Below are 18,705 nucleotides of genomic sequence, written 5' to 3' on the forward strand. Positions count from 1 at the left end.
CTCTGCAGAACACACAGTAGGAATTGCAGGAGAAAATGGGAAAATAAACCCTGTTGGGTGGCATAATGATTGGCCATAAAACTCTTTTGAGGCCTGCTTTTATGAGTGTTTGTAAAAATCCAAAAGAACTTGAAAAAGACCCTTTAGGTGTGGAAGTCAACGAGAGAACATAACAAAGGCCTGAGACCTCGCCTACTCCTCTTTCCCACACCCACCCATGGGTGACTGATGGAGACCATACCGCTTTACCGACAACTGATGAATTATGCTTCAAATATGTTGTAGGTCATCTCGGTTAAGTCGTGAAGCAACTTCTGCATTCCTAGTTGAGGCACTGTGTGGTGGAATGTAGGGTCTATTCCTTTCTGACCAGGCTCACCCACCACATCTCCAGTGACCTCTGCCCTGACACTGGGGCCGGGCCCCTCCCCGTGGAGTCCAGTCAGGTGACTGCAGTGCCAAGGACAGCACTGAAGCGTTACTTCATTCACTTGAGTTGTCTATTTCTGATTGACAGCATATGAGAAATTCGTTCACTGGTTTCTTTGTGCTGAGTTAACAGTTTGCAGGCTTTGTTTACTTTATTTCTGCCTTAATCTCAACAATTCTGTTATTTTAATGCATGTTTTATGTTGTTTTCTGGTTGTGTGTTTTATAGGTGAGGCTGAATATCCTAGATATTCTGTTTTAACATTAGATTATACAGTAGTATAATCTTATACAGTAGCATAATACAGTAGAACACTGTATTAACATTAGAATAGAATTTTTGAATTGTATTATACGAAAATTTAGATAATTGTCAATTTTTTAGGTTTAATCTGTTAAAAAAAAATGTTATAGAATACTTTATTTTAAAATTGTTTTGTTGGAGCAAAGTTATGCCTGTAATAATAAAATGATAAAACAAGGGAGGACTGTGTCACTCTCTCGCTGTGCGTGTGCATGCGCCATTCACAGATAGTTTCGTTCTTAATTTAAAGGTCAAAATACCTGTTGAGTAAAGTGTAGAATTATTATCAAAAATAAACTATAAATTTAGTGTTTAAGTTATTGTGCCATCAAGCAGTCAGGACATTTCCATCAAAATTGGGAGTTTTGTATGCTGATCTGCTTTAATCTAAATACTTTTTTTCTTGGGCTTTGCAACCTCAAGACTAATTAGGGTTTGGAAATCAATGTTGTTTTCCAAAAAAAAGAAAAGAAAAATAGTTTTGCCCTTGTGTTAGTATTGTGAATGTCCATAACCTCAAATTTCAAGTATCTTCCATTTAGTGCCTACACCTTTTTAAATAAATAAAAAATGAATGTGGCTTGCTGTATTTGTTTGTACAAAAGAATGTATGGAATGATTTAGGCACATTGTTAATCACCATTGAATCACCATCCCTCTCTTTTATGAAAATATCCATTTAATGAAACTGCTTGGGCAACATTGTTGCCTTCCTTGAAGCTGTAGTCTTTGTTTTCTGTCTGGTAGGCACTGTGCCATTCACTTTCCCTTGGAAATGTCTGGAAACTGCCCTTTGATCACTGAGCTGAATTTATTTTCCCATCATGCATCAGTGCAGTGAGGATTACTCTGTCAGGAGTAGTTTAGGCTTGGTGACTAAGTGGCTTGCCCTCACTCTAAGTCCCCTTGGAGGTTAAAGAATCCACACTGGGTCCATGCCGATACCAGTCTGGACTGGACACCAGGAGTCAGAATGGAAAATCCAGTGGATACTAGTTTCTGCCAGGCAAAAAAAAAAAAAATCTAGTGCTCTAGCTTGCAACTCCCAGGCTCCAAACTTCAGGATTAACGTATGAGCTTTGTCTTTGCTTACAAAGTAAGTCCCACATTAGTCCCTAAGTCCCTACATGTTCTGCTAGGTGTTCATAGTTTTTCTCAGAAGACAGTGTGTACATTTGGAGAGAATGGCACCCTTCTTAATGAAGGCCAGAAGCAGAAACACTTCAATGTGTTCCCTATCAAGAGACTTGCAGTTGTGGCTGAAATTCCAGGTCTGACATAATAAAGGTCTGTCTGGACTCAATCAAAATAAGCAAAGAGCCAAACTAAGAACAACTGCATCTGGATGCTTTGAACATTCGGAAGCTTTGTATAAGCATTTTAAAAAATTGATTTTAGAGTTATTGAACAGAGGGTGGGCATTTTCTTGCTTTGAACTCATGCTGGGAAGTCAGATAAACTTGCACTGGAAACTATGCCTTATATCCAAAGCGAACAGTCCAGGTGTGGTTAATGGCCGTCTGATGTAGCACAGAGAGGATGTTGTTGGACTAAGTTATGTTACAGTTTAAAGAGAAGCCTTATTAAAACACTAACTTGGTAAGCATGTCCTTGGTCTTATAGGACATTTCAATATTGCACTTCTGTTTTAAAATGTGTTGTCTTTTTCAGTAAGACTTTGAGAAGACCTTGTGATCACACTTGATCTCTTAATCTATGTGCTTAAGTATTATGCTGTTCTTGCCACACTTTTCGGCGTATATTAGATAATGCAGATAACACTCGTATCACTCGGTCCCACGGGCAGCTTTGGGGCTCTCTGATCACTATTTCTGTGAGGATATATGCATTCCTACCAGGACATTGTTATCATTCACTAATGATAAACCATTGTTTACTGGGAAACTCAAACACCTTCGTCATGCCAAAGAGGATGCTTACAGAAGTGGGGATAAAATCTTGTATAACCAGGCCAGAAACAGATTGACAAAGGAGATCAGAGTTGCTAAAAGGAACTACACTGATAAACTGAAAAACCAGTTTTCATCCAACGACCCATCATCAGTCTGGAATGGCCTGAGGAATATCACCAACTACAAGTCACCATTCCCTCGATCTCTGGACAATCAACACCTGGCTGACGATTTAAATTCATTTTACTGCCGGTTTGAAAAGCCCTCATTCACACCACACACCCGGTCTGATCTGCACTTCACACATTCACCATCACCTCCTGCACTCCCATTATTACTCCCCCCTCCTGTCATCCAACCTGAGCTTAAGGTCTGTGTGGAGGACGTGAGCAGAGTCTTCAAAAAAAGAAGACTAGGAAAGCCTCAGGCCCAGACGGCATCTCATCTGCTTGTTTAAAAGCCTGCGCTGACCAACTGGCCCCGGTCTTCACGCAGATCTTCAATAGATCATTGGAGCAGTGTGAAGTTCCCTCCTGCTTCAAACGCTCCACTATCATTCATGTCCCCAAAAAACCCAAAATCACTGGATTTAATGACTACAGACCTGTCGCTCTCACGTCTGTGGTCATGAAGTCGTTTGAAAGACTGGTGCTGGCCCACCTGAAGGACATCACCGGACCCCTGCTGGATCCCTTTCAGTTTGCTTACAGAGCAAACAGTTCTGTGGATGATGCAGTCAACATGGGACTGCATTATATCCTGCAACATCTCAACAGACCAGGGACTTATGCAAGGATCCTCTTTGTGGACTTCAGTTCGGCCTTCAATACCATCATGCCTGGTCTTCTCACAGCCAAACTGACCCAGCTCTCTATGCCATCCTCGATCTGTCAGTGGATCACCAGCTTCCTGACGGACCGGCAGCAGCGAGTGAGACTGGGGAAACACACATCCAAGACTCTCACATTCAGCATTGGCGCCCCCCAAGGGTGCGTTCTCTCCCCACTGCTCTTCTCCCTGTACACTAATGACTGCACTTCTAAAGACCCCACTGTCAAGCTCCTGAAATTTGCAGACGACACCACTGTCATCGGTCTCATCCAAAACGGTGACGAGTCTGCTTACAGACTAGAGGTTGAACAGCTGGCTACCTGGTGCAGTTATAACAACCTTGAGCTGAACACGCTCAAAACAGTGGAGATGATCGTGGACTTCAGGATGAACAGCCCAGCACTCCCCCTACTCACCATCATGAACAGCACTGTGGAAGCAGTGGAGTCATTTAGGTTCCTGGGCACTATCATCTCTCAGGACCTGCAGTGGGACAGTCACATTTACTCCACTGTGAAAAAGGCCCAGCAGAGACTATACTTCCTTCGCCAGCTGAGGAAGTTCAACTTGCCACAGGAGCTGCTGATTCAGTTCTACTCAGCCGTTATAGTCTGTTTTATGCACTTCCATCACTGTCTGGTTTGGTTCAGCTACCAAATCAGACATCAGGAGACTACAACGGACAGTCCGGACTGCGGAGAGGATTATTGGTGCCCCCCTGCCATCCCTCCAGGACCTGTACTCTTCCAGAGTGAGGAAGAGAGCAGGTAAAATCATCAGACTCCACTCACCCTGGACACCTCCTGTTTGAACTGTTACCGTCAAGACGGAGACTCAGATCACTGGCCACTAGAACATCTCGGCACAGGAACAGTTTCTTCCCACAGGCCATCTCCCTTCTGAACAGTTAACATATCTCCCAAGGCATATGCCTGTAAGTGCAATACTCCCACTGTTTAGTGCAATATCCTAAAAATTCAGGTGATATTTATATTTATATTTATTCATACTATAAAATACTGTAAATAAAAAAATACATTATCTGTAAGTGTTTAGTCTGACAAAACCCAACTGTGACCATATATTTTTTATAGTATTTTCATATTTTTTATAATTGTATTTGTATAATTTGTATTACTATTTGTATTACTATTACTTGTTGTATCTGTGTTTGTATATGTGCACTGGAAGCCTAAGTACCAAGGAAAATTCCTTGTGTGTGCAAGCACACTTGGCAATAAAGCTCTTTCTGATTCTGATTCTGATAACCTTCTGCTAAATACTTTCAACATAGATCTTTGTGTTCTGTCAGTACTTAAGGTTACATTTTTGTAATGATGCTATAAGGTGGCCTCATGTTTTGGTTTAGTGTGCCAGAAAAATCGTTACATCATAATACATGTAGTATCTGAGGGGTATAAACCGTCTTGCAGGTCTGATTAGATTTGCATGCTTGTCCTCATCCACAACTTAATATTAAGCTTTACCTTTTAACAGTACTAAGGCTGAAGTTTATCACACTAATCTGAGCTTCCTTTACCACAGGGGTGTCCAATCCTGCTCCTGGAGTGCCATTGTCTAGCAAAGTTTAGCTCCAACCCCAATTAAACACACCTGAACCAGCTAATCAGTGTCTCACTAGGCATACTTGAAACCTCCAGGCAGGTGTGTTTAGGCAAGTTGGAGATAAATTTTGCATGACAGTGCCCCCCCAGGACTGACTTTGGATACCCCTGCTTTACCATGTTGATGTACATTTCCATATTTGTGGCTTAAAGGGATAGTTCATCAAAAAATGAAAATTCTGTCATCAGTTACTCACCCTCATGTTGTTCCAAACCTTTAAGACTTGCTTTCATCTTTGGAACACAAAATAAGATATTTTTGATGATATTTTTATTTTTTTTAAGATATTAAAATTCCATTGACGGCTATGCAACTACTACCCTGATGCTTCAAAAGGTTCATAACGATATTGTAAAACTAATCCATATGGATTGAGTGGTTTAGTCCAAATTTTCTGTAGAGACATTTAGGCTTTTTATTCACATATAAACATTGATCAGTGAACATAAACAGAAGCTCAGATTTCATTTAAAATATTTTCATTTGTGTTCCGAAGATGAACGAAAGTCTTGACGGTTTGTAATGACATGAGGGTGAGTAAACGATGGCACAATTTTAATTTTTGGGTGAACTATCCCTTTATGGAAACGGTCCTTCTTTGTACTTTATGAGACATGTTGTATCACTAGATTCAGTTGTAATGAATCATAATTTGAAACTTTAATCCACTTAAGCATTAACAGTCATCATTTTCGTTTACTCTTGCAGAAGAGGTTGACTACAGCAACTTCGGCACCAGCACTCTGACTCGGAAAAAGAAGGCAGTGGTCACTCTTCGAAATGACCTGAACCGCAAACGGCCCCACATCCGCATTGGCATGCCTCAAGACTTCCGTCCTGTATCGTCCATTATTGATGTGGACATCCTTCCGGAATCTCACCGAAGAGTTCGACTCTACCGGCATGGCTCAGACAAGCCCCTTGGATTCTACATCCGTGATGGCACCAGTGTTCGTGTTACACCCCACGGCTTGGAAAAGGTCCCGGGTATCTTCATTTCCCGCCTGGTACCTGGAGGCCTGGCCGAGAGCACTGGCCTGCTGGCGGTCAATGATGAGGTCCTGGAAGTCAATGGTATTGAGGTGACAGGAAAGACATTGGACCAGGTGACTGACATGATGATCGCAAACAGCCACAACCTTATTGTGACCGTGAAGCCGGTGAACCAGCGCAACAATGTGGTGCGCAGCAGTCGTATCTCGGGCAGCTCGGGTCAGTCATCCGACAGCAGTGGTTCAGTGGGATACCCTGCCATCACCGCTCCCACCGGTGCCACCGCCATCTCTCATGGCTACAGCCCAGAAGATCTGGAGAGTGATGAGGAGTCGGACATCGTAATTGAGAGCAACATCAAGCGGCCATCACGACGCTCCAATGCCTCAGTGGCTTCAACTGCATCCCGGTCCCAGACACAAACAACCATCGTATCCCCACCCAGCCCCCCTACACGACCCCAAACGAGACCTCCATCCACTGTGTCCACGGCCTCTTTCCACTCTCAACCGAGCTTTAATGGCACAATGTACAATAGTTTGAGTTACAAGTTGCACAAGGACCTTACCCTCCAAAACAACCCCTACCACAGCAGCAACCCCGTTATGCGGGAAAGCAATGGCAGCCTACACAAAATCCTCAGTAGCCTGAGGACAGACCCCCGTCACAGTCTGGCTTTACCCAGAGGAGGGGTTGAGGAGGATGGCACAGTCATCACTTTATAATACAGTCACATATAAAATCCAGCCCACCCAGAAACTCGGCTTTTCAGCCTGGGACATCAGACTCAACTTTGAACCTCACCCAACTTTAAGGGTTTTGTAAAATGAATAATTTAACAGAAACAATATCTGGAATTTTACTCTTTTAATTTTTTTTTTTTTTTTGTGTGTGTTGTAATGTCTTATGTAAAAAAAATTGTCCAATTCAGTGGTATGTCTTTTTGCAAGCAGAGACACTTTTTTTTTATCTTGTCTATAAGTGTTTCTCAGTTCTTGTTTAATTTTAATCATGTTATCTAAATGTGTCTTGGGACCAGAAATTGGGTTTAGACCTATGTGTGCGTACTGTTGTCTTCTGTTTACGGTTTGTACCTGAAAACAAACATTTGTTCCTGGTATAATGAAAAAGCTGATTATATTATGGAAATGCCAAAATGAATTTACTCTTAATCAGCAGCCCTCTTTTTTTTGCCCTGTCTAATTAAGTTAATAACTGAATAGAATTAATAATCATTATTATTAACTTTCAGTAATGAATGTCTGCTGTATGTGTTTAATATGTGCAGTAATTCACAATTTGGCGGATTCCCTCAGAATGTTTGTTTCAGAATATTTAAATATCATTTGTGTCAGCATTACGAAAAGGCTTTTTGGAAATTGTGGATGTTTTTATTTAGATGAGAATGACATCTTAAACCATCACTTTTTTTTTTTTACTACTACAGTATGTTCATTTTGGCCTTGTGGGATTTAATTTGACTTTGTTTCCGGTTTATTTGACTGCAGTGGAGTGTAATTGGTCATCACATATGGGTATTTCACACTTGTATGTCCTCTTGAAGCCCTCTTGACTTCAGGAGTCCAGTGGAATGTTAGTTGGTTCCCTGTGTTTTATTCTGTACACATATTTGCTGTCACCTCACTGTTAATGAACCCTCGCCTCTGACCTCCACTCAAATCTCCACTGCTGAACAGACTGCTGCCTCATACTAGTCATATCCTTAATGGATTTAATGTTAATGCTGCCACTGAGTATACAGTCCAATCAAACTTCTAGTATAAAATTAAGTCTTATATCATTCTTTTTTTTATTGGGAAGACACCAGTTCATTCTTAATTTTGTTTTATAGAGAGAGAGTCTGTGGAATACATTTGTATATAATTTGAAACCACTGTGGATGTACCTTCCTTTTCCTTTTAGGTTGACTGCATTGAATTTGTCTGCTTGAACAAAGACTTGCCTTCATATCCACCATTTGTGTGCCTTATTGCCCTTCCTACAGACATAGTTCACTCAAACAGACTAAGTATTTTGATCTGACCACTGGAAATATTTTTATTTTGGTAAAAGCAAGGGCATGTTATAACGTGTCAAAATACATTTGTTCTATGTCGCCATCTGTTGGTCACTGCCTGAACTGCGTCTATTTAGCTATGAATCACTTGATGTTTTGCATTAATTATTTGGCATTCGTATCATTGTTGTTGTCTTGGATCATCTGTATGTCTGTGTATCATCCACACTGAATAAATTGAACAAATTCAAAACAGGATGAGCTAAAAAGGAGATTACTTTTTAGGAGAAAAAAGGAGATTACGTCAGGCAGTCAAGCCACACTTAAAAAGGTAGTTACAATACAAAACACATGTAAATAATGTCTATATGGTTTTATATATGGTCTAAAAAAATAAAATTGAGATGGACAAAACACATTCTGTAGTGTTCTTTACATTCATAGTTTTTGTTTAGATCAACAGCCAGGCATAAGAATGCATTGCACAACAATTTCCTGGATCCTTCATGAACCATATTGATTGAAATAGTTTTAAATATCACTGGGAAGGAAACTCTATCTATTTGTCTGTCTTTCTGATTTATTGTCGAGTCAAATATTTGCAATTTTTTAAATAATCTATCCGTTTGAGTCTCTGCTTTGACCCGTATAGAGTGCCGAAGTTATGACGTCACTTTGTAGGCCAAAACGCGGAAATGAGTTAGCATTTTAGCACTTCCGGTTCCCTCGCCCTAAAGTCTGGGTTTTTTGAATGGGTTTTTGCTAAATCGCCTGAAATGAGGTCTGTGGTTAACAAAGCCTCTAAATATTTTCACGTTTTGATATATGACATAAAACACACAAGTTATAACCTGCTTGTGTTTTTTTTTTTAACTTTATTGTGTCTGCTTGTTGTTTTTTAAACTTTATATAGGCTTCAAAATGTATACATTTTTGATTAACTTGTAGAGATTATCTTGATAGACAAAACGTGTAAGGGTCACAACTCTTTGTTGAACACAGATCTTATTTTTTGCGATTTTCCAAAAGTCTATGGGGAAAATGCATAGCTTTTCGATCGAGGGAACGAGTTGTCCTACAAAGTGACGTTATAACTTCGGCACTCTATTATCACATGACCAACATGTGGCCAACCCGGTCTCTGATTGGCTATTAAACCTGCGCATGCGCACATGCTGCTCTGCGTTCATTTTCACATAAACAAGAACAGTGTAGTAGTGGATAGAGAAACATGGAGCATCGCTTTGACAGGGCAGCAGCGGTGCTGTCACCCCTGGAGGAGTCCAGCGCAGAGGTGAGCAGAGACAGCGGCATCGTGTCCCAAAGCGCCAGCAGCTTGTCCATGGTGAGTGAGGCCCTGAGCAGCGGTACCGTGTCTCAGAGCCCGAGCTTCGGCGCTGCAGTGGCCCAGAGTCCGATCTCAGCAGCCGGAGAAACCCAGGACCAGACCGAGCCGGAGCAGACACAAGACGACGAGCTACTGAGACACGCGGCCATCACATACTCCTCTTATATCAGAGCCAACGCTGAAGAAGAGGTAAGGACACAGATGCAAAGTCCTTCTTTGGCATGCCTGTTTAACATGATTATGCATAAACTTCAATACACACAATAAAAGCAGGATAGAAAAAATGTCAGTATATCATCATCATCATATTTTTCATCATTATTATTAGCCTATATCCCATATAAGCGAGCATGTTTTTCTTCTGAAGATTTGTACTGCTCTGATTCGGCTATACTGCAGCACGAATTTGTGACAATATGATCTTGATACAACAGTTATTTAAACAAGAAATAATGATTGATGTTAACTTGTATATTCAACACCGTATTGCCAGTTCCCTGTCTATAATTTGTCTCCACCAAAGAAAATCGTTCTAAAAGCAGCCACAGCATAATGAACTTCTGAGTAACACCCAGTAGTGATGTTTCATTCCTGAATGAATCGGAATGAAGGATTCAATTACTCACTCATAAACACACTAGTCCTGCGTCCGATTATGCCTACTTCTATACTATATAGTAGGTGAAAAACTGTATGTTAGCTGAAGTAGCATGTCCGAATTCATAAAACAGTTGGTGAAAAATACCTGGATGACCTACTAACATTACTTTTTGAGATTCTGAAGTTCGCATCCATTGTACAGTCGACACTTTACTATCCCATCAGGCTACGGAGAAGTGAAGTAATGCAACTGACACAGTAGGTTTGATGACAGTGGCAACATGCATGCATGCATAGCAGTTGTGCCCTTTTAGTCAGATTGCGGTGCCCCGGAAGTAGGGCTGCAGCTATCGATTCTTTTTATAATCGATTAATCTAGCACTTAATCGATCGATTAATCGAGCACTTAATCGATCGATTAATCGGATATTTTTTTATGTGTGTTTTATTAACAGAATAGTTATATTAAACTTGTGTCTATTTCAGTTAAAGCTGTTATAAGTTATATACTATAAGTTATATAGTATGCAAGTTATAAAGCTATCTCATAAGTGAATTTTCCTTTAAGATGTTATAATATAAGCATCTAAGCATATTTGTGTATTCTGGTAGTTTAACGCTGAAGAAGAGCTGTAACGTGACTTGTTGTTGAACACGCAGTAAAAGCTGACGCACTTGTTGTTCCGTGCGTTTTAGCTGAAAAATGAGTACTCCGAATCTTAATTAAAAACCAACAGGCTGGGCACTTTCGTTTTTTGTTGTTGTCTGGAACTATTTGGCAGACGTGAAATACAAACAAGGTCTTGCAAAGACTGCAATACAATATTTGTTCCTCCATCACGTCCCGGTGTGTAGCCTACAGTGAATGCATGCTGAAATTATTGTTGCGTGGCTACATAAAAGTTTAAGCATATGTGATGCATTGGTCTGACTGGTGTGTGTGTGTGTGTGCGTGTGTGTGAAGGGGTTCTTTTTTTAGGCTATACTCTCTTGCAATTGAACGTGATAGTTACGTTTACTACTTAAAAATGTCATCAAAGCTAAAAATCATATCTAGTCAAACCGCATCACGACATCGCTGCAAATACAGTATGGGATTAAAATCAGCGAACATCAGACTATATACGTTACCTTGTTTCAGCGAGTTAAGTGTATTAATTGAATTAAGTGTGTAATGATCCCACACTTTAGATAATTTCTGCCGTTTATATACATATTTATTCTCCGCCATCGCGCCAACTAAATTCAAAATATACAGCTTCCTGAACAGGTCCGTGTGAATAAACGGTCCGTGTGAAACAATCAAATCCCTGCGCCGCGCGTATAGTGCAATTTAACGCATAGGAATAGGAATTTAACGAGGCTTCGAGGCAGAGTTGTTGCCTCGAGGAATTTTTGTAATCGAGTAACTCGAGTAACTCGAGGAATCGTTTCAGCCCTACCCGGAAGTAATTTCAACATGCTTTCTATATTGAAGAAATATGTTTTAAAAGTAGTACGTTACCTACTTATGGATGCACCATTGGTCTTACTAATTGTACGCAAACAGTAGTTTGTGCATGTATGCACGTGTCAGCATTTGTGAATTAGGCTGATTTGGTGATTTTATTTATTTTTTCACGAGAAGTTTCTTGTACAAAAACAAATAATCTATGCAATTATTAGTGAATGAGACCAAGTGTCTCCACCTACTGGTATAGCGATGTAACCTGCAGAAAGTCTCCCTGAAAACTTTCCACAACTAATGCCCAAACACATACACTGAATTGGTAAAATTGGTACATAAACTGATAAATTGAATATTTGAATGCCATTTCGAATGAATGGCAATTTGCTTTAGATAAACCATAGTGCGTGACACATGTTGGCTTGCAGTATGTGGTTACTCCCATGAGTATAATATCAGATTATTTCCCTGCTTAACAACATGTTATAATGCTATTTGTAATAAGGTGATTATGATGGAAGTACAGTTGTGATAGGAGTCCTCTATTTAGAAAAAGAAAACCCAGTTAAACAAATATCACATCTTTTATTTGTTAAATCATCTTTGTTTGAGAAAGTATGGGAGCCTTTAAGATCAGTTCATATAAAGAGGTCATAAGTCAGTTGTTTCATAGGATTAAAATCATGTGAGTTTTAGCACCCCCTGCCTAATGAAGAACATGAACCCGGGTTTGGCCATGCCTCTGTTGAAAAAGTTTAACCGGGCTAGATAAGATTATAAAACTATTTCTGCAATTGGATAGAGAACAGTGTAAAGAATTTCAAAACCACTGTTACTCTGTGTGGAAGGGGGTTGCAAAGAACTCTAGGTGAGCGTGTCATCAGCACACAACTCTAGCACTCTAGCAGAGTCCACCATCATCAAATACTGAACAAGAATGTGTCTATCGCAGGATAGTTTGAAGAAAACCATTGCTTTCAAAGAAGAACACTGCTGCTCATTTAAAGGGTTTGTTCACCCAAAAATAAAAATTATGTCATTAATTACTCACCCTCATGTAACACAATTTTTTTTTTAATGAAATCTAAAGGGCTTTCTGTTCATTCCATTGACAGCTGCGCAACTACGACATTGACGCTTCAAAAAGTTGATGAAGAGATTATAAACTAATCCATATGATATGAGTAGTTAAAGGGTTAGTTCACCCAAAAATGAAAATGATGTCATTAATGACTCACCCTCATGTCGTTCCAAGCCCGTAAGACCTCGGTTCATCTTCAGAACACAGTTTAAGATATTTTAGATTTAGTCTGAGAGCTTTCTTTCCCTCCAATGAAAATGTATGAACGGTATACTGTCCTTGTCCAGAAAGGAAATAAAGACATCATCAAAGTAGTCCGTGTGACATCAGTCGGTTAGTTAGAATGTTTTGAAGAATCGGAAATACATTTTGGTCCAAAAATAACAAAAAACGACGACTTTATTCAGCATTGTATTGTCTTCCGGTTCTGTTGGGGATCCGCGTTCAGTGACGCTGCTGACGTAAGACGCTGCTGACGTGTGTCTGGTGCGCCCGAGCTTCGTTTACATTCTGAGGGAGACGCACGCTGGAAACAAAACAATCTTCACAAACATGTCTAAGGATTTCCACACAGAGGAAGACTTGCATTTTTTTGCCCAGCCATATTTATTTGAACCCGAATACACGGACGCACCAGATACACGTCAGCAGCGTCTTACGTCATCAGCGTCACTGCGGACTCGTGAACGCGGATCCCCAACAGAACCGGAAGAGAATACAATGCTGAATAAAGTCGTAGTTTTGGTTATTTTTGGACCAAAATGTATTTCCGATGCTTCAAAACATTCTAACTAACCCACTGATGTCACATGGACTACTTTGATGATGTCTTTATTTTCTTTCTGGACAAGGACAGTATACCGTTCATACATTTTCAATGGAGGGACAGAAAGCTCTCGGACTAAATCTAAAATATCTTAAACTGTGTTCTGAAGATGAACGGAGGTCTTACGGGCTTGGAGCCACATGAGGGTGAGTCATTAATGACATCATTTTCATTTTTGGGTGAACTAACCCTTTAAGTCCAAATTTTCTGAAGAGACACAATTGCTTTATTTGATAAACCGATTGAATTTTGGATTTTATTCACATATAAACATTCATCAACGCACACATCAGATCTGGTAAACGGAAGCTCCAACATGTTCGTTTGATGTGAAAAAACCATTGAGATTCATTCTCATGTGTTACACAGCACGTTTGAGTTTCAGGAAGAACCAAAGAGGTTTGTTCTTGCGATTCAAACCGGTTCGGTTGACCTTTAGTTTATGTTCGCTAATGAATGTTTATATGTGAATAAAATCCAAAATTCAATCGGTTTATCATAGAGCAATTGTATCTTCAGAAAATTTGGACTAAACTGCTCAATTCATATGGATTTGTTAATGATCTCTTTATGAACTTTTTGTAGTCTTGTGGATGAATCAGAAGACTGTTGAAAGAATGTTTGGTGGATGGAAGTGTACAAAAAAAAATTTGTTTTAGTATGAGAAGCATTTATTTGGTAAAAACCAAACAATGCCTTCCATAATAGGAACCTCATGACGACTATAAAGGATGCAATGGGATAATTGTTTGTGGCTGATTTATCATTGATGAAATTATAGCCTAAATTCTATGTTACAATAGTAACCAGAAAAGTTAAGTGGAGAATGGCCCAAGTCCTGAATGTATCATAAACGGAATGAATTTGTTGGGTTCTGTCAAACTAAAACTAATCCTGAATTCGTTCAGTCTCAATCAGTAGAATATAGATTATCAACTTTCTGTCAACTCAGGATTTAATTGAGTATGTGTGCACATGAAAATGTCACAAATTCAATAGCTGTGAACAGCCAATCACATGGCTGTGTGAATCCACAGAAGCTCAACTTTAAGCAATTTGTATATACTTACTCTGAAATGTATCTATAATACACATTATTTCTATATATTTGTTCATTTAAACTAAAAGCTTAATATTACTTGCCAAACTTTAACTTTAATTGCTCCCATATAATGGATTAAAGAGATATTCACATTTAGTCATTTACTCACTTTTGTCATTCCAAACCTCTATGACTTTCTTCTGTGGAACCCAAAAGATATTTTGAAGAATGTTTTATTGAATGAACAAAAAACGCTTTTCTAAAAATATCTTCTCCCTCAGAGTCTCTTCAAAGCATCTGTATACTTGACCTATTGGAACACAGTGTAGTTATTCAAGGGATTTTTCACCCAAAAATGAAAATTCTGTCAGTATTTACTCACCCTCATGTTGTTCCAACCTCGTAAGACCTTCGTTCATCTTCGGAACACGATTTAAGATATTTTTGATGAAATCTGAGAGCTGGATCACTCCTCCATAGGCTTCTTAAGGGATTGACACTTGTTCCCTGAAAAGTTATTAAAGGCATCGTTAAAATGGTCCAAGTGACTACAGTGGCTCAATCTTAAGTTTATCAAACGACGAGAATACTTTTTGTGCGCAAAAACAAACAAAAATAACGATTTTATTTCAACTATTCAAGAATTTTCATTTTTGGGTGAACTATCCCTTTAAGCTTAATTTGTCAAGCATTATATGGGTTAAATAAAGACTCACTTGTTCTCTGTGCTAAATTCTTAATGGTCCTCTGTTATTTTTTTACAAGGCAACGAAGCAACTGTTTATCCCTGTAACTTTCATATCATATGCACACTGAGTATGTACAGTCTATCATGTGTTTTGTTTTCTTGACGTTTATCACATATTTGCTGTGCAGGTCCTGTGCTTGGAGAAAAGCCTTGAAGAAATGCTTACAAGAGTTGATGAGTTTGTTGGTATGCTTGATATGGTAAGATCAATGTCTTTTCCCCCATTTGTGAAGTTGCTATTAAAATTAAAACTAAACTGAAATATAACAAATAAATTAAAGCTTATTAGAACAATACAAAATGAATAAAAATGAAAAAAACTCTTAGCTAAATCAACAAAATATAAAACCTGTAATTAAAATGATAATGAATTATTTAATATTGTTTAAATAACACTAAAAAAACACTGTTAAAACCCAGTAAAGACCCCCTCCCTGAAATACTGTATATAGGCTTCTATATATATTCTTATGTATAAAGACCCATTAATTGTGTGTGTGTGGGGTGGGGGTTATTTATTAAATTGTAATAAATTTGCTTGTATATATTGTTACTGTACTAAACCTAAAGAGAATTATTAAAATGTTATCTAGAAAATAATGAGCTTTGTATGAAGTATCCACTGTCCACTAGTAAAATATCAATAGATGAAAAGAAAATATATTTAAAGGCCCACTGAAGTGCCTTGGAACAGCTTTGTATGATGCATTGACGTAATTTCCACTGAAACAGGAAACTAAGGCGGGACATATTGAACGGCTCCTACCCCTTTTCAAATTATATTAGCTAAAAAATTTAAATTGATTTCAGGGGGCCTTTAAGGCCCTGTTTACACCTGGTATTAATGCGTTTTAATCTATCTGATCTCAAGTAAACGAGGGAGACACATACCCGTTTGCACCTGGTGTTTTAATCCATCTCTATTGTCCACTTTCAACCACGTCTGTCCTGATTTCTTCTATGGGGCGGGTAAATGTATGGGCTTTTTCAGATCTTTCGATCTAATGGACGAAATAAGCTCACACATTTTACATCTTCCCTCATATATACCTCAGACTCTGTTGTGGCCCCCTTAATGCACTGTTGCCAAAGGTGTTGAACTGACCAATCTGCAAATACTTGAACTGAAAAAGCATGCTAGACTTTGATAACTTGTTGTTTTTTTTTAGATTCGAAATGACACCTCACAGGTGGTCAATGAGAACCTACCACAGATACAAAGAAAATCGGAAGAGATGAGAGAGATTTACCGAAAAATTGACAAATTGGAGGTACTAACTTTAAACAATGCCTGAATGGTTATGGATTGACATTTTCTTTTGTTGCTTCAAGTGTAGCTTCTAATTCTCAGGGCTTTGTCAAAATGGTTGGAGCCAATGTCAATGCAATGGAAGAACAAGTAACTCAAGTTGAAGGTGAAGTTGGAACCCTACCAGGCGCCTTCAAGAAGATCTTTCGCACAATGGCCGTGCCAGGTTTTTTAAATGTGAGCTCTTTATATGTGTATATACTGTACATGCTTGCCATAGTATTTGGCATAGAACTGGCATCAATTGCTCACTGCCTCTTCTTTTTTTCTTCTTCAGAAACCTGCAAGCCCAAGAAGGCAATCACAAAGACATCAAGAGCTTCCCAGTGTATTTAGAACAGACGATTACTTTAAACCTCAGTCTGAGCAGTAACGGAGAGATTATCGTATTGACTTTATGAAGTACCGACCAAGACCAGGGTTCTCCAACATCAGGAGTGCTGCCTGCTTTCAGGTGCAAACACCTGCTGGGATTGCTAACACAAACATTTCACAGTCACTCTATCTGCAATTTATTCAAATGAATCCTGATCAAAGCCAAGTGTTATTTTAATAGGCAGTCTAATGGCAGCTAGTTTTATAACCAACAGAAGCTTTGGTTTTAAATAACTTATTTTTTCTGAAGTGCCTCTCCAGGAAGTCTGACACTGTTTCTTATAATTGGGAAAGCATGCTTGGAAAATGTCAGAACATTAGTTCAAACATTTATATGATTTTTATTCGAACTTGTACATAGTTTTACAGCTTTATAATTGTTTTGCCCTTTGTCTTTTCTTCCAGTGCTTGAGATCTTTTTGCACTATTTCCACTATTGCTATTTATCACTGATATATCTTATTAAGGTCTAAAGTTCGATGCCTGGCACATGTTGACAATTAATATTTAATTAATTCATATAACCAGTGTAATTGACTCTGGGTTATTATGTAGCATTCAGTGCCGCACTAAGCCAAACAATCGCCACAACAAATATTGTTTTTCATGGACCATTTACTTTTATACTAATGTCCATGGACAGTTGTTATGCTAATTGTTACATGATGATAAATGTGACTAATGATTGTCTGTTTGTAATAAATTTCCAAATGTAGCCTATAGTATAACGTGACTACATTTCATTACTGATCAATTGTTGTTTTTGGTCAGTTGAACAGCTTTGTAGAGTATTCCACAGATATTATGAGAGTTTGCTTTCATCTGTTAATGTTTTGTGAAATTGTAGTGGGATTTACAAAAAAATGTGCATGCATGCACATTTATTTGTTGGAAGGATATTGATATTGAACCAGTGTTGAGCCAAAAATGCAACCATAACATTGGATTAAAAAGCTGTATTTTATAGGTAAAGAATACAAGGCTGATAAAGAATGCAAGCATTTTGAAAACAGTGGGGAAAAGGTGTATTTCTTTCTGTTATTTACATTACATTACATGTAGATCTGAACCAAGACACAAGAGATCACTCAGCATTTAGTTCAGCACTTGTTCATGTTATATCGGTTAAAATTAATTGTTTTTCTAAACTCCAAGTGATTACTCCAAACTCATACCGATTACATTTTTCATGTGTTCGTAAATAGTCTGTTTCACCAACTAAATGTTATTTCGAACAGATTAATGTATTGATTCAGTCAAAACCTGCTGTTCACAAAGCGTTAGTCAATTACTAGACTGAAAGCCTTGTCATTACTTTTTCAAAAATACAGAGGGGAACAGTTAACAATTTGCCATACAAATAAAATGCCTTTAAAAAAACCCATAACACAAAATAATAAGTAGGTCGAATCTTTAAACCGGTTCATTTAAATAAACCGATATGATCGGACTCAAATGCTACGAGGAGGTGTGTTCGACATCGGCTGCGGCTGGATGTAACCAATCGGCGAGAGCTGCCGCTTGCCTTTGAGGGAGGATCTGAAAACGGAGACGTGTAGTCAGAGACTTTCTGCTTCCCATGGTGTTTCCATACTTTATCAAAGCTCAAGTGAAACAAATCCAATATTTGTTAAATACACAGACATTTCAGATACGTTTCCATGTAATACTTTATGTATGCTTAGACAGCAACATAGTGTCGGCCCAGATGCGCATCTGGTACATGTGGATTCCATGCGGGCCGGATCTGGGCGACACAATGTTGTACTGTAGGTACATCTGTCCAGGCCAACATCTAATGTCTTGATGCCTTCAG

The 18,705-nt window shown here is 38.8% G+C and overlaps 2 protein-coding genes and 1 long non-coding RNA gene across 3 annotated transcripts in view; 2 read left to right on the forward strand and 1 right to left on the reverse strand.

The window, feature by feature from the left end:
• pard6gb (par-6 family cell polarity regulator gamma b) overlaps positions 1-8,529 on the forward strand; it is a 46,245-nt gene extending 37,716 nt beyond the window's left edge. Inside the window, exon 3 of the mRNA XM_077196469.1 lies at positions 5,812-8,529. Coding sequence (XP_077052584.1) covers positions 5,812-6,821 — 1,010 coding nt within the window. The 3' untranslated portion in view covers positions 6,822-8,529. The remainder of the gene's footprint in view (positions 1-5,811) is intronic.
• Positions 8,501-9,331, reverse strand: LOC143702527 (uncharacterized). The gene is made up of 2 exons (XR_013190461.1): positions 9,209-9,331; positions 8,501-8,750 (listed from the first exon to the last, which is right to left on the reverse strand). It is a non-coding gene; the product is annotated as an uncharacterized LOC143702527 (long non-coding RNA).
• A 13-nt stretch (positions 9,332-9,344) lies between these two features.
• Positions 9,345-17,614, forward strand: bloc1s4 (biogenesis of lysosomal organelles complex-1, subunit 4, cappuccino). The gene is made up of 5 exons (XM_077196470.1): positions 9,345-9,650; positions 15,334-15,405; positions 16,375-16,476; positions 16,557-16,691; positions 16,792-17,614. Exons 1-5 carry the CDS (start codon positions 9,345-9,347, stop codon positions 16,885-16,887), a joined length of 711 nt encoding a protein of 236 aa, XP_077052585.1. The 3' UTR covers positions 16,888-17,614.
• The last annotated feature ends 1,091 nt before the right edge of the window (positions 17,615-18,705 follow it).

The sequence above is a fragment of the Siphateles boraxobius genome, unplaced genomic scaffold, assembly GCF_051911475.1.
Source record: "Siphateles boraxobius isolate OS27281-9 unplaced genomic scaffold, OSU_SipBor_1 35, whole genome shotgun sequence".
Classification (NCBI taxonomy): Eukaryota; Metazoa; Chordata; class Actinopteri; order Cypriniformes; family Leuciscidae; genus Siphateles; species Siphateles boraxobius.

Coding starts and splice junctions, on each gene's coding strand:
- bloc1s4 (XM_077196470.1), top strand. CDS start 9,345: ATGGAGCATCGCTTTGACAGGGCAGCAGCGGTGCTGTCACCCCTGGAG. Junction 16,477..16,556: donor GAAAAATTGACAAATTGGAG/GTACTAACTTTA, acceptor TCTAATTCTCAG/GGCTTTGTCAAAATGGTTGG. Junction 16,692..16,791: donor CCGTGCCAGGTTTTTTAAAT/GTGAGCTCTTTA, acceptor TTTCTTCTTCAG/AAACCTGCAAGCCCAAGAAG.